Source organism: Microcaecilia unicolor, chromosome 4 (genome assembly GCF_901765095.1).
Source record: "Microcaecilia unicolor chromosome 4, aMicUni1.1, whole genome shotgun sequence".
Lineage (NCBI taxonomy): Eukaryota > Metazoa > Chordata > Amphibia > Gymnophiona > Siphonopidae > Microcaecilia > Microcaecilia unicolor.
Genome location: NC_044034.1, coordinates 6,696,912 through 6,718,421, shown reverse-complemented (window position 1 = coordinate 6,718,421; position 21,510 = coordinate 6,696,912). Strand labels below are relative to the sequence as shown.

Genomic DNA, 21,510 nt, shown 5'->3' with positions numbered 1-21,510 from the left:
AACTTTGTAATTCTATTTACTATGTAAGCCGCATTGAACCTTCTATCTGTGGGATAGTGCGGGGTACAAATGTAATAAATAAGTGTATAAAGAGAAATCCACAGCAGAGGTGATAGAGCTTCCATGCCCATCCTCCTCTCCCCTCCCTTGTGTGCGTGCAATATCCATTCCCCATGATGGTCCTCCACAAACAATAATAAAATAAGCTAATTCACCCATATCAGCTCTCTAACCACTGTACTTCACATATAATATATAACAATTTCTTATGTAGAAGAGACAAGGGAAAGGGCACAGGTGTGGTCTATGAAGGCTCAGATGAGAAAAAGGTAGCTGAAGCCACTGTTAATAAAACTTCTCAGAGAAATTCACTTTATTCAAACACAGCTTTAAAGAAAGACATTCAGACTTTGCAACAGTTGTGGAATTTTCAAGCTGTAAAGCAGCTTTCCCGCTACAGCGTAAAGTGACACATTATACAGAGCATCCTTTCCAGTGTTCCCAGCCTGCCTCTGGCTCACTCAGCCCTGGCCCATATGCGATTCCATCACCATAAACCAAGACCTTTCTGAAAGGCCATAGAACATTTAAAAATGTTTCTTCCTATCCCAAAAGCCACTCTAGGGTTCTCCTTGCACTATACACCTATCGTCCTAGAGCTGTTTAATGTGTTGATAGCAGCAAGTTGCTTCCTTCCCTCTCCTCTATCAGTATAAAACCATCCAAGCTATTCTCCCGTTCCAAAGTGATGCAAGATACTCCAACGCTGGCTTCCTAAAATTCTCTGCAGGCTGATAGTTCATCTCCAAGCTTACAACACACTGAACGTGAGCTTTGAGATCACAGGAGTGTGGTCTGCAGATGTGGCACATCAGAGTCAATCCCAGTTGCCTGCTCTGAGAAGCTTAACACATTCATCCAATACTCTGTACAATCTGTGTTCTGACTACTAGAGCCAAGCATCACAGCTTCATTATAATAATTATTTATATTCTTATAACATCTTTTATACAAACAGGATCCCAACACATCTTGCAATGAACTTTAAAAGCAGGAATAACCACTTCCTGGGGGAAATGTCGGCTGACTGGTACAACAGTTTCTGAAGAGGAGAGGGAACATTTTTACCATCCTTAGCTAAAACGAGGCACAAGAACATGGTTTACCCTAAATCATATAACTTATGTCTGAGGGGTATGGAGTTCACTACTCCCAGGCAGGTCTTTAGTGCATGTCTAAGACTCTGGATTGTGGGCTTCAAACAACCTGAACAGGAGAAAACCACAACCAAAGAAATGGAAGAGACAAGATATGATCCCCACAATACAAGCCGACCCTTCTTAGTACCCTGATAGAACAGCCTTTGGTAGCTCAGGGCACTGGAGACAGCTGAAGACCCTAAAGGATAGCGTAACACTCCGCATTGCTCGGTCTCATCTTTCATACAGGTGAATAGAAAGAAACGTTTCTCTTACACAGAGACTTGGTTGGGTCTTTTCTTTATGCTGATCAAAAGCAGTAAATATAGAAATGAAAACATCCCCAGCACCAAAAAAAAAAAAAAAATCCCTTGTGGCCTACAGCAGAAAGAGAGGAGTAATTCTTAGAAGCCATGCACAGCAAAGCAAGGGCACTTCGGAAAGGCAGGGAGAGATGGACAGCTGCGGTATTAAAATAAATAAAGATGATGTGCCTCCATTCCCTGGTAAATGCAGCAGCAGGAGAGCAGAAACCCCCCCAGTTCTGTCCCAGACAGGAAGGAGGAGCTACCCTTCAAGAACACTTGCTCCAAGCACCTGCCTTGCTGCCTTTTCTCTCACCCTACTTTTTGGGCTTCTTAAAGATTTTTAAAGGGAACTTTTTCTTGCCCTGGCTGGAGTCGGTCTCCTCCCCTGTACTGTCCTCCTCCCCGGGACCCTTTTTGCTGGCCAGATGAGGGATGCGTGTAGTCTTGCTGTTGTGCTTGGACTCGGAGATAGGGGAGGGTGTGTCGGGCTCTGTGGAACTGGGGCTGTGCGATCGGGAGGAGTCGGAGGGCCACTGCCCAGTTGTGGCATTGTTGATCTCACTGAGGCTGGCTGATTTCTCCAGGACATGGTGTGCCGTTGTTCTCTTTGGCACTACAGGGCTGTCGGGTAGTCTCTCCTGGAAGGCACCCAGACTGATGGTGTCAAAGTGCTTACTGCCACCATTAGGGGTTGGCCCACTGGTGGCAGGCAATGCTGTCAGCACGTCCTCTGTCTGTCGAACCAGTGGCATTGATTTAGCAGAAGGCATCTTAGAGACTGCATTAGTGACACGATGAAGATCAGTCAGATGAGGGAGGGAGGAATCCGAATCAGAGTATGTCAAATCCCTGAGAGAAGGAAGAAAGAGAGAAATATTATTTATTTATTAAAAAGATTTCACAACAATTTTCCCTGTTTAGCTAAGGCCCGGAAAGCCTTGTCAAGACCAGAACAGGTAGAAGGTTAAAGTCAATGTACGCAGAAAACCTGCTGCTCTTTCTGGGGGTTTTACACAATAAACATTTGTTAGCATAGAGCAAAATACAGGTGGTGTCTGTGGGAAGAAACGCTACTGTGATTACACAACCTCAGACAGACTGAGCTCCTGCAGAAATCTGAAGTACACACAGGAGAAGTCATTGCAGGAGTTGTCCACTGGGCATTGAACACGAATCACCTGAGGCCTCTGCAGGGCTACCTTTTGGTCCTTACTAAACCAATGATCTAGAGAACCTTCTAATCAGACAGGAATGAAACGTAACACATCTGAGTGCATTAGAAGTAGAAATGAAACGTCTTCTAGGGAGGGGGCTGAGCAACACACATGCAAGCTTTCTTTACCTTTGTACTTTACTGATCATTGTACCCCACTACTGGCCATTGAAGGCTACCCAAAACGCAGCTGAAATAGCACAGTCATTAGAGATACAGTGCAATTGGTCTGAAAGAGACTGTGTATTCAGGGACATGAGGTTTGTTGCAGTTCCTGCCAAACTGACCTCTCTTTTAGGGAGTAATGTTACATCTCAGGGAGAAGAAGGAAAAGTAGATGGTATGACTGTGCAGACTGGATAGGCCATGTTCTTTATCTGCCTTCATTTTATCTGTTTCTATCAAATATGAGAAATAGCTTAGAGGCTGTACTACTTCCTGATTGAGATATCATGTTCTGTATATTAACACAAAGAAGTGGGGAAAGCATACAGAGCATGGCTCATGGAATTCTTTCCAACAGCTCTGCCTGTGTGCACATACGTGTGTGCTGAGGCAGTTGCTGGGGTCAGTTTTTTTGGGTAGTAGTGAATTGTGGGGTGGTGGGGCAGTTGCAGAGGAGGATCATTTTTGAATTGGGTTACTGCACAGAGTGGTAGGTCAGTTACAGTTGGTTGCTTTTTAGGGTTGGGGCAGTCTGGGGAGGCAATTTTTGGTCATGGTGACAGTTTTTGACGTGATGGGTAGATGCACAGCAGGTAATTTTTGAGGGTGGACTAATTTTCAAGGTGGTGGGGCAGTTATATCGCAGGTAGTAGGTAGGTTTTAGGATTGGGGAAGTTTGCGTGGTGGGGAAATTATGAGAGGGTAGTTTCTGGGAGTGAGACAGTTTGAGAGATGATGGGGCAAGTTTTTCCAGGGTGGTGGTGGTGGGGAGTTAGCTTCTAGGGGTGGGATAGTTAGAAGGATGTTGGAACAATTGCAGGTGTAATTTGGGGAGGGTAGGTGCAGTTGTGAAGGTTACGTTTTGGGCGTGGGACAGTTTTCAGGGGTAACATTTGGGGAGTGATGTCAGTTTGCAGGATGGTAGTTATGGGGAGATGGAAGTTTTTGGAGGCTGGGAAAGCACAAGTACAGGCAGGTTGAAAGGAGGAATCCCTAAACTGCTATGTTTCAGAGTATGTAAGTTTCTATGCTAGAGAAGCTGGACTTCTTTTCCCATAGAAGTGAAATGGTCCAGTATTTTGGAACAGCTTATTTCTCTAGAACCCTGGGTCCACTTTGGCCCATTTTCAAACTCTCCAAGTCTTTTTACTGGTTTTCCCACATGCAAAGTTCCATCCCATTCTGTTGAAACCTTTAGAGTTATTTTGTGAATCTGGATGTTTGTGTATACAAGGTTGGTCTATATCTTTTCAACCACTGAATTTGAAGTTCTTTTTCCATACTTTTAATTACTGATTTCAATTGTAAATCACCCAAACCCATTTGCACATTGGGTGGTATAGAAAACCATAACAGACATTCTTTCCAGCTTTCATTGCATTGGAAGGAATAAAGACTGGACTGAGGTTTCATGGAAGGCAGGAATGCTTTAGGTTTAACACTGAACAAGCTCATGGTGCCCTCGGCGGGCAGGTGTGGGAGTTCCTGTGAACCCCAAACTATGAGTGGCATCAATGGAAAAGGCACCTTTTAAAAAGTTTCCTGCCCCTCTTAACTTGTTCCGCTAAAATTTACAGGGTCATTATTCAAAAGCACCAAGGTGGTTTGCACCCAGTCCTAACCTATATGTGTTTTGGGTTAAAAATTATAGCCTGGCAGATGGATAACCTTTAGATCAGTGCTTCTCAACCCAGTCCTCAGGGCGTAACCCTGCCAGTCAAAATATGCATGAGATAGATTTGCATTCCAAGGAGGCAGTGCAGGCAAATCTCTCTTATGCCTATTCATTGAGGATATCCGAAAACCCAAGGACTGGGTTTATAAGCACTGCTTAGATTGTTCACTCAGAGGTTCTTTTACTAAGCTGTGGTTAAAAGTGGCCTACGGTAGTCTGGACATGTAAAATGGGCACGCGCTGGGCCATTTTCCTTTGGCTGGGGAAAAAGAGCTTTTTTAAATGGGGGCAGTACAGGGCCGTGTGCTAAAATTAAAAGTAGAATGCGCTATTTACTGCCTGAGCCCTTACCGCCACCCACTGTGGTAAGGGCTCATATGCTACCCAGCTGGTAATCAGGCAGTGAGCACCAACCAGCCTGGAACACCCTCACTGTAGAAAATAGAAAATTATTTTCTACAGTGGGAAAGCACGCCAGGCACCTGCACTACCCCAACCAGTGGGTGCCAATTTGGCGTGTGCTACCCACGCATTAGGACCTACTGCTGCTTATTAAGAGTCCCTCAATGTCCAAAATGATCGAATAGAGGAATATTGCCTGATGACACTTAGAAGTTATTCTGTTTATATTTTATATATAAAAGGTTTGTCAATAAAACATGATGTAATATTTTGAATAGGAATGGTGTATGATTATATCTACATGGAAGAGTAGCCCAGTGGTTAAATGCAGCAGCCTGAGAACCTGGGTTTCATTCCCTCTACACAGGGGCGTAGCCAGACAGCCAATTTTGGGTGGGCCTGAGTCCAAGGTGGGTGGGCACGGAATTCATGCTCCCCCGTCTCTAGCCCTCCTCTGCTCTGATTTGCTCCACTTTCTGCTCTTTGTCCCTCCCTCCACCTGCAAGCCCAAAATATTAAATACCTGAGCAAGAAGGGATCTAAAAAACTCCGCCAGCTGACGATTTCCTCCTGCTCAGGCAGTCAGCACTTTTCCTAATAGCAGCCAGCAGCACTTTCCTTGAGCTGATGCCACAACCAGCAGGCTGTGCATGCATGAAAACTAAGCATGTGCAGAAGAGCTGATGTTGGTGTCAGCTGCGGTTTGAAAGAGCACCAGCTGCCTGAAGAGGAGGAAATCTTCAGCTGGTGGGGTTTGAGGATCTCTGCCAGCCATAGCAAGAGTGCCAAAATGTTGGGTGGGCCTGAGTCCAAATAGGATGGGCCATGGCCCACCCATGGCTATGCCACTGCCTCTACAGCTCTTTGTGACTCTGGACAAGTCACTTAACCCTCCATTGCACCAGGTACAAAATAAGTACCTCTACTTAATATGTAAACCACTTTGAGTTCAAATAAATGGAAGAAAAAGCACAACCAAAACAAATCCATTTTGATTTAGGAGGCACTGGAGGTGCTCTAGAAGTTTAGGCCAACACCGATTCAAATCACATAAGGGTTGAAGGGGACTGTAGAAACAAAGGTCGCCACGAGTTTAAGCCCACATTTTCAGGGTTACTGAATATATAAGTCCTCCACTTATCTTGATGCAGTGGCTGTGCCTCTGAATATCAGTCCCTATAATCTTATCCTTGACTTGGTCGGACTTTGGAAGTGGAGGATGTTCCATCTGGAGATGGAAATATTACATCGGGAGGGAAATCCAGCGAATCTCAATTCTCCTGATAACGCCAGTAAAGGCGAAACACCATGGGTGTTGAGAATTGAAGTGAGAATAGAAGACGGATCAAGTATAAGTGAAAAATTGTTTGAGTTTTTAATATCACGTTTTTACATGCACTACAACTTCTGGCTATCGACTGGACAATACAGCAGCTATAAAAGCACCAGCCCACAGCTAAGTACCCGTTGAATGAAACCAACATTTATTGTAACATCAAGTTTAATGGAGGAGGCAGGGAGGGCTGAAGTGCAGTGATGCTTGTGAAACATATCACCATTCCAGTTGACTAGCCAGAGTGATATGTTATTGACTGAGCACTTCTAACACCACTAAATATAGTGTGTTTACACTGTTGCTCACAGTATTGGAAAAAAAAAAAAGGACGGGAATTGTAAGAGCAGAACGGTTTCTATGTAGCATATATTACATTTTAATTGCCAGACCCTCAACCATTCTTCTAACTTTCGGAGATCCCTTCTCATCGTTTCTACTCCCTCCAGGGTATCCACTTTATTGGCTATCTTCGTGTCATCCGCACAAAGGCAAACCTTTCCTTCCAAACCTTCAGCAATATCTCTCACAAATATATTAAACAAAATGGGCCCCAGAACAGACCCCTGAGGAACCCCACTGCTCACCATCCTTTCTCCGAGCGGATTCCATTTACCACCACTCTCTGCCACCTGTCAGTCAACCAGTTTTCTATCCAGGTCACCACTTTCGGTCCTAAGTTCAGCCCTTGCAGCTTATTCACGAGTCTTCTGTGGGGGACCATATCAAAGGCTTTGCTGAAATCCAAGTAGATTACATCTAGCACAGGGCCTTCATCCATTTCTTTTGTCACCCAGTCAAAGATGTCAATGAGATTCGTTTGGCAGGATTTTCCTGTGTATTCAGGACATGAGGCTTGATGCAGTGCCTTGGTGCTTGTGGTCTGCAGGCAAATGTTCTGTTGTGGTTTCACTCATATCTGAAGGGTAGGAAACAGATGGTAGGTGTGGGGTATAAACTTTCAGCAATATACTCATTTGATACGGGGGTGCCCCAGGCTTTTGCTTTGTCAGCAGTGCTCTTAAATTTCTATTCGAGGTCCTGGGGAGTTTCTTTCTGCATTTATATGGATGATATTCAGGGTTTTTTCCCCCTGTGGGTTCACATGTGCTGTTCAAAGCAAGCAGAGTGTGTTAGAGGAAGTTCTGTTATAGGTGCAGCGGAATCAATTGAAGTTGAATGTGAACAAAACGGAATTGTTCTTTGTGAGTGTTGACGCTTCTTTTGTATTTTTGGAGTATGTCTCTTTGTCAGGTATCGACTCAGGGGGTACTGTTAGATTCTGGATTTTCCTTTCGGGCGCAGATTCAGCATCTGATTTGAACAAAATTTTTAAAATGATATCTTTTGAGTAGACTGCATTGCTTGCTTTCAGCAGTGGATTTTGAAAGGATGGTGAAAGCCATGGTGCTAACTGGCTTGGATCATTTATTTAGGGGTACCTTTTGTTCACTCCTTGCAAACTGTACAGAATTTGGCGGTGTGCTTCATTTTTGGACTGTTGAAATTAGATCATATTTCAATACACTTAAAGCAGTTGAGGTGGCTCCCGGTTGCAATTAGGGTGAAATTTAAATTGTTGATGTAGCGATGAAGGCAGGCTTTGGAGGAGCGGGCATTTGCCCGTGGTGTGACCAGAGACAAGCTACACTTGGACATATGTTTTGGTACTGTCCACACGTCCTACAGCTGTGGACGCAAATTTTACGAGAGATCAAGAAATATTGGGGACGTACAGTCCAGAGACATCCTCTGATGCTTTTTCGGGTCTATAAGTGTGTCAAACCGACCATTCCAGGCTTCTTGTCTTTCCTGCAGAGAGCGATCTTGACGGGGAAAAGAGTCCTGTTACAACATTGGCGAGATGATAGAGCTCCAACAGTTGGGGCTTGGAGAATACAAATGATCGAACTCCTCAAACTAGAAAGACGTGGTCTTTCGGACTTGTCCTCTGGAGAGGGCAAGAGGTTTCAAAGAATATGGGAGAAATTTTGGGACACTCTACAACCCCTTGCAAGGAGCAGAATTTTAAACTAGAGGTGTTTGGTTTTGAGTTACCGGCTGGACTTAATGACTGAAAAGCTTGTTTTTTTTTGGGAGGGGATTAAAGGGGGGGGGGGGGGGAATGGGGTGGGGGGGGGGGGACCTAGGATGTGATGGGGGGCAGGAGAGTAGTAATAGCAGAGGGACAAGGGAGCAATAAAGAACAACCTGGATTCTTCCGCAATCAGCTTGTCAATGGCATCCAGTGCTCACTATATCCCCGCAATGTTTGGGCTGTTTTGGATGGTTCATGTGTTTAAAAGAGTTATGCACACTGTTCAGATAACCAGAGGGAAGGGGGGGGGGGGGGGACAAAAAGAAAATCAGTTGACGTTGGAAGAAGTGCTGATAGTTGCTTGTTGTATTAGCGCCGTAATTGGTAGAACTGTGTTTGTATCACATTTTGCATACTATGTCAATAAACAGATTTAAACATAAATTGTTGATGCTAGTTCACCATGTTTTGTTTCATGACACTGCTGTGTATTTGAAGAATGTTATTCAGCGATATTTTCCACAGACACAGTTGCGGTCAATGAATGCTGGAATTTTAGTTGTGCCCCCCTTGAATCACTTTCGACTAGATGTGTCTAGAAAAGGATCCTTTTCGATTGCTGGGCCTTTTGATTGGAATTGTTTGCTAGCTGGCCTGAAACATGAGATATTTGTTGATATTTAAGTGTCAGTTGAAAGCTCATTTGATGTGTTTAGCTTTTCACGCTACTGCTGGTCAAGTATAAGGTTGTGCCTCAGATATTCCTGTTGTCTGTTTTGAACTAAAAAGTAGGTTAAGTTCTGACCTGTGTTGATATGTTTTTGCTTTGTATATTTTATGAATTTTTTAATGTGTGTATATTGTACCTCACCCTGGATAAAGGTGGGTTATAACTAATAACTCTAAATCTCAGAATCCGGACAAAGGCTGTAGGTAGACATGAGTGATGTTTTGGCTTTGCAAATCTCTAAAGCGTGAGACCACAGCTTGGCAACTAATATTGCTATGAGACTCAGAGCACAGAGTTTGATATATCATTCTACAGTCAGACCTTTTAGGCGCCAACTACTACCCAACTGGAAGTGGTATTCTTTGTCGTTCAGAGGCCCAACCTACTGAGATCGAAAGGGAAAAAAAAGTCAAATGGATTTTTAGGGGTTAATTTCATTAATCTTTTCTATGTATAAAAGCCTGTTTTACACACAGAAAAAAAGTTTATTATTAAAATAGTATGGCCAAATTCATGCATAACATGTAGGCAAACAAAGTTTGCCCCTGCTTTTATTAGAACTGTTTAGGAGTGTTTCCCAGGGATGGAGTTTGGATGGGGAATAGCTGGAGTTGAGATGCATCTACATCTTTTAAAACCATACAGGTACTCGCACATTTATATCTTCTTTGGAGAAAGTATACATTTGTGCATTTGGGGTGGATTGGGGTCCTATTTTATATAGACACACGTGTGTGTACTACAGCCTTCAGCTCTGTCACTAGATGCAGCTCATTGGATAAATATATATATGTTAAAAGTGGAGCATCAGTGACCTATGTACATGTAGGGCAGGTATTGTTTTTCACTATGGTCAAGAGAACATGAAGCATAAAATCTAAGCACAGTGCCCTTTTTATTCAGATACTAAAAATGCAATATTGAGCCCCCGTAGCTGGGAGCATGTGGAATAAAACAATGATGAACTAAAAAATGCGGTGACAAGGACATTTCATTATGCGAGAGCTCTGGCAGTAGCTTCTGCTTTTGCTTGTCCTTAGTAGACGGGTGGTTTATGTTTGCATAAAATGAAAAGATTGAAACAGGTAAACAGTAGACTCGGTGCCAGAGTAGACAGCATTTCCAGAGCAGACATTCCAAATTCAGCAGCTGCTGGGGGTGACTAATTCTGAAGAACACCCACCATACAGGAAGCACTTTCTGGGGGTTATGCAAGCTGCTTTTAAAAAGCACACTGAAAACGGAGGAAGAGGAAACTGATTCCAGCAATGTCAAAGATGCAGGAGGATGGACCATGTGATGTACAGGGGTAACTTGCAGATTACTTCCTCTTGTGACACTACACATTGGTCACCACTGGCTCTTGACAACAGGAAGTCTCTTCCAGTCACCAAGGAGACAGGAAGTACGATCATGATGCAAGACAGAGGCTCCCATGACTGGCTCAGAAAGCTGAAGTCAGAAGTCTGTGACACACTTGTGAGACTCGCACAGAATCGGTGTTTCTCACTGAAGAAGCATGACGTACATCTCCGACTTCCTGCTTGTTAAGTTGTATTGCCAATAAAGAAGATATTTTACTTGACAAAGCATTACTTCATTAGGTTTACTCCTAACTTCCAAGTGTGCCATAGTGAAAGTGAGAATATCAGTCATGCAGTTAAAAAGATCAGAACTTGATTTCTATTGTCTCCACAGTCCTAACATGTTTGTGCTAATCTCAGATACTGCACTGTCAATGCAGCTCAGGAAAACAAGGCTGCCTTTCCTACATCTCCCTAGCAGCAAACGTTCCAGAAACTTGCACTTTTTTTTTTTTTGCTGATATCTGAAGTATAGACTTCCAGTATCTAAACTTCCAGGATCTAACTAGAAATACATCTAAGACTCAAGTCCTTAATATAGACTGGAATTCCTTATAGAGCAAGAATATTTCCTTTACTTTAGATGGTGAAATCTTTCCCATCAAGGAGGAAGTTCAGATTTTGGAGGTTATGTTGTATAAGTTCTCTTAAAAGTACCGTGTACGTTGCTTGAAATTCTACAATTGTGGTTTTCTAAGTCTATTTGCCAATAGTGGCCCCTTGTGAAGATAGAAGATTGGACAACAGGAACGGCTAAAACAGCATATGATCAGGCTCTCCTTAGAAACTCGGCACCTCACACACCCAGATCAATGAATGAGGAGTTGTTGAGTATTCAAGACGACGAAGTAGCCACATCACCCTTGTGTTTTGAAAGCATCACATATAGCTGCAAACCACATATCATCCCCATCATGTTTGGCTGCCTATATGAGTGGCATGGTGGAGACAACCAGCAATAGGCTGGCTATAAATGAGATAAATTAATGAAATAAGCATGGGTGACCGAGGCCCACACAGAGTGGCAGGCGTGGCTCTGGCCATCTTGCTGGGCAGACTGGATGGATTGTGCAGGTCTTCATCCACCGTTATTTACTGACCTGACAAAATTCAAGTGTTTATGTAACACTCAACTTATTTAACGAAGTTTACAAAATGGATTAGAAATGAGCCCCATCTTTTCAAAATGTATTGGAATGATAGCTATGGTTTCACGTAAAAAAAATTGCCTTATTTTTAATTCAATCCATTGGTCGGAAAGGATGGAATTAAGGAGATAAATGGTGTATTCTATGTACTGTGGTTTTATATATTTCAAAGGTTTCCAGTTGCAGCAAAGCTTACGTTATTCATGTATCAAATTCAGTCAGAGTGATTAGATCAGGTTATTTAAGGGTGTCTTTTACTAAAGACTCCAACCTTCCCTGAAACTCTTCTCTATATAACTGTTTGATTAGTTCTCTTTGGTGTCCTTGATCTTTTGGAACACCAAATGTATTCTTTACCCTGGAATGGCAATGCCATAACAGGTTTGTGTAAGCCACATTGAGCCTGCAAATAGGTGGGAAAATGTGGGATACAAGTGCAATAAATAAAATAAAGGACAGTAAAATCTGGGCTTAATGCACTCTGAACTTTGACTTTCCTGTGTGCTAAACCCAGATTGAACATGATACCTTTTAAGGTTTATTTTTTTTAATTTGCAGGTCATGCACTGGACTCAATAGCATGCACTAGCTGCAAAAACAATGGGGGAGCATTTACTGCCTCCTAGTTCAAAGGTTAACTCTGTGGTATCTAGTTAGTGTGACCTATTCATAATGTGCTAGCCAGACAATCTAGGAATGCCAACTCTCCAGCCATGACCCAATTGGTACTGCATGGGTTAGTGCACACATTGAGGCAAAGTACCGCCAAACACTTTAATGCTGTTCTGTAGCACATTTAGTGCACAATAACAGAATTTCTGAGCTCTAAAGGCTAAGAAACCCAGAGGTATAACATGAGGCTCTTAGCTTTACCACAGCTTAGTTTTTATTTCTTTATTGCATTTGTATCCCACATTTTCTCACCTATTTGCAGGCTCAATGTGGCTTACAAAGTACCGTAAAGGCGTTTGCCATTTCGGTTGATAACAAATACAAGATTGTGTTGTGGTCAGGTGAGATAGAGGTGAATCAGGCGTCATGGGTCAAGGGGAAAGAGGGTAGTAAATTGTCCAGTACGATCTTTGATTTGTTGTGTTGCAGGGTGTGTGGGGATTTATGTTGGATCGTTGGGATAAGCTTTTTTGAAGAGGTGGGTTTTTAATGACTTCCTGAAATTTAGGTGGTCATGTATCGTTTTCACGGCATACGGGAGTCCATTCCATAGTTGTGCGCTTATGTAGGAGAACCTAGATGCATAAGTTGTTTTGTATTTTAGCCCTTTGCAGTTTGGGTAATGTAGGTTTAGGTACGATCGTGCTGATCTGAGACTATTTCTAGTTGGTAGATCTATGAGGTCTGTCATGTATCCTGGGACTAAGGAGTAAATGATTTTGTGGACCAATGTGCTTATTTTGAAGATGATCCGTTCTTTGATTGGGAGCCAGTGCAGCTTTTCTTGAAGGGGTTTAATTAATGTCCTTTAGTTAAGAAAGCCCCTAAGTGACTTGTTTGTTATTTTTCTACTGCTATAATTTATTCCTCTGTGGAAATATTTCATGATTATTATTCGCAATTTATCTATTTTACATTACTTTTCTTTTGGTTTTATGGTACCATTTTAATTTTTTTTGCTTTTGTTACTGGATTTTATTTATGTAGATTTCCATTCTCTTATTATTACATGTTTTGAGTGTTTTATGAGGAAAGTGTAGAACAAACAGATGATTATTATTAACATAATCATACAGGATCATCCCCCCCCCCCCCTCCCCTCAGATTTGATCTTTGGTTTATGATGGCTGCATCTAGGTTCTGGTCTTTCAGGCTCTTGAATGAAACACACTCATTGGACTTCCTGACACCTTGCAAAATGTCTTTTCTTACAAGGCAAATTCTTGCTTTAATCCAGAACTTTGACTGAAATACTAAGAAAAGGGGCATAAGCTAAGTCCACAAACAGAAATAAACACAGGTACTAGTCAGGCAGCCTTTCCACTGTCCCTCTTCACTGTGCCAAAATGTGCAGCTCAGATGCAGAACACACACAGTCCCACATCCACCCCATGCTCAGCTCATTTGAGAAAGTGTCCTGGGCCACATCCAATCCATGCACAGCTCATTAGAGAAAGCATCCTCTATCATTACAAAGTGCCACGTCCAATCCATGCATAGCTCATTATAGCACTGCGTGTCGTCACAAGATGTCATATTCATGCACAGCTCACTGGAGAACAAAATTTGTTTCACCACATGGGTATGTGCCAATCCTGGGCATGAATTAGTTGGGCAGCAGATCCCCCACCCTCTCTACAGGCTGCTATTCTTGTTCGACCAGCTGAGAAGTTCCACTGCAACCGTTTATAGTAAATCTGTTTAATATAATCCAGGAGATTAGATAATTACAATAATGCTTCTAGACCTTATGAAATCCTATATAACATGTACCCTACGAGCTACTAATTACATATTGAACTGCTGCTACGAGGAATAACACAGGCCTTGCCTGCTACATACTCAGCTCATACATGCAGCTCCCAAGGCACAAGCATAGCTCATGAATAAAACTTTATTATGGAAGACGGTTGGCTCATCTCATCCCATGTAAAGCAGGAAAAGGCAAAAAAAGCTGCAAATGTTGCTCTGAGGGTGGGATAATTCAGCAACCCGACAGAAGAATCAGAACAGCCCATGAAAACATTTATTCCTGGTTTTAGAAGGCTAGCTTCTGGGAATCCTGTGGAAATAGAATAAAACTTACAGTAAGAACGAGGGACGTGACCTGTTTCACCTCAAATCTGTTTAGGAATTGGAGCACTTGATTTTTTTTAAGAAAGTGAGGAAATAAAGCTAAGCTAGGAAGAGGCCCACATCCTAACTCTGGCTCTCAAGGGGGCAAAGAACAGAAAAACACCTAAGCCAGTGCAATGCCATTAAGGTTAAGATGGTGCTACAGCACGTCCTGCATTCTGTAACTAACTTTAAGAGTTTGGTGCTGCTGATTAGTTCCAAGCATCAAGCCGGTGCTTCAGAGTGAGAAGCATCAACAAAGGAGAGCGACATGGATTCCAGCTCTTCTGTCTGCGCTACACACCTATTCTTGTTACAGAGTGGTTAGAGCAGGCTGAGGATCAGAGAGGGCACCAGACAAGGCCACTTCACACTCCCTTGCCTCAGATACAAACAGACTGTAAGCCCTCCAGGGAAGGGACCCACGTATTATACTGGAATGCAACTCACCTTGGGCAAGTGTGTGTAAATATACTCTCAAATATCCCCATGTCCATTTACCTTTGACAATGTGTTCATCTTATTTTCAGCCAGCTTTGGAAACCCATTTCACTTTCAACGTATTTAATCTGTTGCAGAAGTCATTGCAAGATATTCTTAAACACTCATCATCCTATCTCTATATATAAAAGGCAACACCAACGTTCTATGAAGCCTCCAACCGGAAGTGTGAAGAGGGAGAGATATCCGGTTTCCCCATGAGTGTCTGCCCCGCCCTCGCTCTCTCTCTAACACAAACAGTGAAGGAAAACAGCAAAGCAGGAAATCAAATCGCTCTCTCTGTAACAATGAAGGACTCAGAGGGGGGAGGGGAGAGAGGGCAGGAACACACACACTCCCACATGCACACAGAACAAAACCTTGCTAGCCCCCGTTTCATTTGCATCAGAAACGGGGCTTTTTTACTAGTTCTCCATAAAGCACACGCCCCCTGTGTGCACAGATATCTGTTGTTCTGGCTGCTGGGACTTTTGGGGGGGGGGGGGGGGGGTCGTTAGTTTGTGGCACACCCTCCTGAGTTATGGACAGTTAGAGAGAGTTTGGGACACTGTAACTATAAGAGGTAGAAAAAGAACACAGGCATGGCAGCCCAGATCAACCAGGAGACTGGACCTCCAGAACTAGACAGTACTCCAGATGTGTTCTTACCAATGGCTTGTACAGAAGCATCAACAACTCCTTTTCCTACTGGTTACACATCCCTTTGGCCAACTTCTTATAACACTGTTTTGACACCTGAAGAGTGTCAGATGTAATCTGTCCATGTCACTTTCCTGGTTGGTGCACATCAGTATCTCACCCCTCCTTACATGGATATTAGCTGCCAAATATTTACCACTCCTCATGTCTTACATCCTTATTGCCCCCCTCCCCTCCCCCACCCATTTACAGATCTTAGCACTACCTGCAAAACAATTGACCCTAGGACTGTTTCTGGAGGTATTACGCTGACAAACCAATTTTTCTTGATATAAATGCCATTTACCACTCCTCTCAGCAATTAAGAACTAGTAACTGCTCTGCCATCTTGGGACTTATCCTTAAGGCTAAATATGTTCTTTATAAATCTCTGGTGCGGTTAGCTTAGCAGAGTTTAAAAAGGGGTTGGACGGTTTCCTAAAGGACAAGTCCATAAACCACTACTAAATGGACTTGGGAAAAATCCACAATTCCAGGAAGAACATGTATAGAATGTTTGTACGTTTGGGAAGCTTGCCAGGTGCCCTTGGCCTGGATTGGCCGCTGTCGTGGACAGGATGCTGGGCTCGATGGACCCTTGGTCTTCTCCCAGTGTGGCACTACTTATGTACTTATATTTACTTTCCCATTTATATGACATCTCCTCCCTATTACCAGAGACACGCACCCTATCTGAGCGCTGGTCCCCCTTACCGGTTTCCCTCTGGCGTTGAGATTTTATACTTATACGTTAAGAAAAACTTTTCCTCATATTTAATTCCTTAATGCTGTGGTTCCCAAACCTGGTCCTGGAGGCACCTCAGCCAATCAGGTTTTCAGTATATCCACAATGAATATTCATGAGAGAGATTTGCATGCAGTAGAGGCAGTACATGCAAATCTCTCTTCTGAATATTTATTGTGGGTATCCTGAAAACCTGATTGGCTGAGGTGCCTCCAGGACCAGGTTTGGGACCCACCGTCTTAATGTATCCAATTTTTTCTTCATCTCAATTTGTACTTCATCTATTTTGGTTTTAGATGTCTCAACTAACAGGATAATAAGAAGCTGGGCAAACATATTGAGAATTGCACACCATTTATCAAGGAATTCTTGATTATCAGTAAACAGCGTTGGTCTTTTAAGTACCCTAAGACCACATGGTATTCACTGACTTCTAAAGTTGCATAATGCAATTCATTTCTGACAACTTCTTTTTCATATCTACTACTACTACTTATCATTTCTATAGCGCCACTAGACGTAAACAGCGCTTAGAACAATTGTGCTTCCGAAGTGGATGTATGTCCTCCAAAATCTATCTTTGATCCTTCAACCTAGAGATTTACGTCAATGGAATCAGATACTCCGACGCTTTTTGTGGCATACAAAGCGTCCACGCACTTCGATCAGTCAGTTGCAGATTTTTCGGAGGGAGGGTGGACTGGGCTTTTAAAAGCTTATAATGTTGCTCGTCATTTGAGATTTGTTAGACACTGGATTTTCATATTTCCACCATACTTGGGGATTTGTCTCTGGCCTACCTTGTCCATGCTCGAGCCGGGTGGCTTCCCCGCAGGTTGAAATGCCATCCTCTGATTGAATCCCTTGAGTTAAAAAAAAAAAAATCGCTGGAGACATTTTAATTTGCCTGTTAGTTGCTACAGATATTTGTCCATTGTGGGTAATGCGAATGTTTCTCCAGGTTGCCAGAATTCTCGCTTCAAAGTCTGGGGAGCTCGGCGCCTATGATACAACATCTGCTGGAGGAGGATGCTCCCATGCTTTTACCAAATGCTTCTATTCGACAAGCTTATAATTTACAACCAATGGACAGGTATTCTTAAATTCAGCTTTTACATTATGCTCTTGCCTTAGTGCAGGATTCTCACTCTGCATTTGTGGAATCTGAGGACTCTTGGCCGCTCCCAGTAGTGACTAAAGGCCTTGTTGGGCATTATGAAATCTTGAAATGGCCGCATGGCCTCCATCCTTTGCACCGTGTGGTCTCTCTGTGACAAATTCTTAAAGAGTTTGCAGTCAGTTCCCTTCTTGGCAGAGAGAACACAATTGCAGGAACTTCATTATAAATTTCTTCTGCATGTGTACATTCACCCTTCCTATGCAAAAAAGACGGTATTTCCCTCTGATGAAGCCTGTGTGAAATGCGGCGCAAGGGAGGCTTCATATAAACATTGCGTTTGGGATGGTTCACATATTTATAGTTTCTGGTCGACAATATGACAGCATTTATCCCTTATGTACAGAGCGCTTGGACACCCAACCCATAAGCACATCCCTCCTGATATCTGACAACCTAAAAATCCTAGGAATCACGATAGACCACAACCTGACCCTCGACACACAAATCTCAAACACTACAAAGAAAATGTTCCACACCATGTGAAAATTGAAAAGCATTAAAAACTATTTCCCAAGAGGTGCATTTTGCACAACAGTACAATCTATGATCCTCGCCCATGTTTGACTATTACAACGGAATTTATGCTGGATGCAGGGAACAATCGCTAAAAAAACTGCAAACAACACAAAATACAGCAGCAAGACTAATCTTCAGAAAAAAAAAATCGATTCAAAAGCGTACAACCATTACTCCAAAACTTACATTGGCTACCAGTCAAAGCACAGATATCCTTCAAGATTTGTTCTTTCGTCTACAGAATAATTTTCAGACTTGCACCAGAATACATAACAAACCTAATAGAACTACCTATACACGACAAAATGAGGGGCGCTAGAACCTCTCTCGTACTTCACTTCCTCGAATGTCAAGGCATAATATACAAATCTGCATACTCAACCAATTTCATACATTTGTCCCAAGATATGGAACACATTACCAACAACCCTCAAAAGCATGAACAACTACTTAATCTGAAAACACATGAAAGCCCACTTCTTTAAACAAGCCTCCTTCAATGAATCCACACAATCAAACTGACTTACAATTGACATACAATGATACCAGATTCCAGTGGCGTAGCCAAGGGTGGGCTTGGGTTCAGGCCCACCCAGTAGCAGCATACCTATGATGTGGCTGGCAGGGATTCCCAAGCCCCACCAGCCGAAAACTCCCAACAAGTGTCCCTCCTGCAGACCTTGTAAGTAGCAGATCTTCGCCTGCAGTGAGCAGTGACATACATACTGCTCGCACCGGCCCCACAGCCTTCCCTCTGATGTATTTCTGCCTAGGTGGAAACAGGAAGTTGCATCAGGGGGAAGGGTGTGGAGCCAACATGAGCAGTGTGTATTAGTTGCTGCTTGCTGCTGGTGAAAATCTGCTATTTAAAAGGTATACGGGAGAGGGGGGATGTTTGAGAGACCATAAGGCATGCAAGCGAGAGAAGGAGAGACCAAATCACCTGTGGGACGGGGCGAGGTTCTTCTGCCCACCCATCTTGGGCCCAGGCCCACCCAAAATTGGGTGTTTGGCTACGCCCCTGCAGGATTCACTGACAGAAAGTGAACAAGATAAGCGACAACTAAACATCTTTGTACCGTGTATAACTGAAGTAACTTGTAAGCCACACTGAACCGACTAGCTAATTGAAAAATGTGGAATACAAATGCAGAAATAAATAAATAAAATAAATAAGCAGCTTTGCTGGAAAATGTGCAAATGATCAGGAAGGGAACCCGGATACCTGGTCTCTTTCTGTGCAACGCATTTCTTATCGCAAAGTGTTGTTTGTTTCTTTAGTGGATTTATCCTGAGGCGCCAACGTTGGCTCTGTGGCGGTCACAATCATTAACTGCTGTGCATGGAGAGACTTTTGGTGGACTCCTGAGGGTAACGTGCTAAGCGCTGGTTTTTAAAGATGTAGACACCGTTTTTGGAAAATCTTATCTCATGCTTTTGAATCATCTAGATGTCTAGTTTCATTGCATTCCATTTCTAGGGCCTTTTACTGTTTTAGATGCTTGGGTGGGGGTGGGGGTGAGGGGGTAGGGTTGGGGTTTGGCTCTGGGTTTACGCATAATAGATGTTTGCTGTGTATATATCACTGATTTCTGTGCTTTCTTGTTTGTAACCAAAGTTCATTTTGTTTGTGTATGGGTTGAAACTTTAAAGAAAGAAAGATACTTCAAATATAAAGAAGACATTTGCTGAAATTTAAGCTTCAAGCTTGGCTTCTGCAATCTACTGCATTAAAGATAATCCACTATGATCCCACTGGGATGGCAGAGGGCAGGAGGTTAAGAGACTCCAGGTTCAATTTGTGTGTTAAGATGTTGGAGTTATCTTCACTTGTTTTTGCTTTTCTCTTCCAATTTATTGCACTCAAGAGAGGGATGGATGAGCCAGAAGTCAAATTGACAGGGAAGTATAAGAACATAGCTCTTCATGTCCTACATTTTTGCTTTGGCATAATTGTTTATACCTTTGGGTAGATATCTAGTACGTAATTGATGCATTATCACTGCAAGCTCATGGAACTTTTGACGTGGTGCTCCTGGATGTTTTAGATGTACTTCAAGTTTTCGGGAGGGGGGAAGTAGGTTAATATCTTTAAAATTGTACTTGGAATGTTGTTCTACATCATTTATTGTATACTTTGTCACTATGACTTCGAAGTTAATAAAAAGATTTTTTTTCTCAAAATCTGTTTATTAACAATTTAAACATATAATCCTTAATCCCAACCATATTCTCATACAAACATACACCAAGGAACACAGCTATCTACCCTCCACATCACCAAAAAAAAAAAAACAACAACAACAACCCTATATTATGATCTCATAACAGAAAATAAGTTTGTAATTGTCCTGAATTAAGAATATGGCTACAAGCCATTGGTGTCAAGGTTGACCAGAAAGGTTCCCAGGTTTGACAGAAACGAGTGCCAGGTACAGAGTTCAGATTTTCTACTGAACGGCGTTCCATAGAAACTTGTTCAATTATTAAGGCTCTCCATTGACAAAGTGATGGAGGGTCTGCTAAGAGCCATTTTTGAAGGATACACTTTGTCCCAAGAAGAGCCGCACATTTCACAAAAGCCAGGTATTCCCTCAGCAAAGGGCGAGCCACATTGTGTTTAGCAAACAGAGAACGGGGCCGAGGAGTCCAACGGGTTGCCACATTGCAGAGACATGGTAACCCCAAGTGAGTCCAAAAAGCTTGAGTACTTGGGAATGTCCAAAACTGATGGCCTAAGGTCACCATGGGGTTGTCGCAATTAAAAAAAATATTTTCTTTACTACATTGTTAATTTGAGATTCAAATGACAGAGTAGTATCGAAAATAATTCCCAAGACCTGAGAAGTATGTGCCACAGGGAGGAACAGAGATTGTCCTACAGAAATAGAAGGAACATGCCCTGCAGGAATTGATGGAAATTTGTCCTACATGAATTGACAAAGAACTATCCAAGTTATTGCTAAAAACCATAGAATCTTCTTTTATCAGCATTAACGCATTATCTATTGCCCATGATCTTATGCTGGCAATACAGGCAGAGACTGAATATCTGCTGTTGGAAGCCAGATGAAAATATCATCTGCATATCAAAATAGATGAGCCCCAGGAACCAAAATTATCATCCTCATAAGACAGGTGAGAGAGGTGAGCCCTAAGGAATGCCACGTTTTGGTGTCCAAGGGTCAGGGCCTTCAGTGCTGTCACTTCAGCCGATGTTCTACCGGTACCGTCTTCCAAGATGGAGACTCGAGATTCTAACTCAGTGGTGCGTTTGATCAGTTCTGTTAGTAGCGATTCAAACCGAGTAATCTGGTTCAAGAGATTCCAATTTTGGTCCCAACGTTTGCTTGATGGTATGTTGCAGCTCAGCGAGAGCCGAGGCTGTGAACTGCGTGACCTTGCCTGCAATTGGGGACACCATATTTTCCTCTCCTTGCTTACTTCGAGCGCGCTCTGCCCGTGAAGGTTTCACAGGTCGGGAATCGCTCAGTCTTTCTAAAAATTTGTCCATAGATTTAGCCAAAG

The 21,510-nt window shown here is 42.8% G+C and overlaps 1 protein-coding gene across 6 annotated transcripts in view; it reads right to left on the bottom strand.

The window, feature by feature from the left end:
* Positions 1–345: 345 nt before the first annotated feature.
* STIM1 (stromal interaction molecule 1) overlaps positions 346–21,510 on the bottom strand; it is a 296,537-nt gene continuing 275,372 nt past the window's right edge. For 4 of the 6 annotated variants that reach the window (XM_030199835.1, XM_030199832.1, XM_030199836.1 and 1 more), the window contains one exon: positions 346–2,356. In XM_030199835.1, coding sequence (XP_030055695.1) covers positions 1,822–2,356 — 535 coding nt within the window. In that variant the 3' untranslated portion in view covers positions 346–1,821. Of the gene's footprint in view, positions 2,357–13,947; positions 14,310–21,510 lie in introns of those variants that run through there. The other 2 variants (XM_030199837.1, XM_030199838.1) reach the window with 2 other exon arrangements.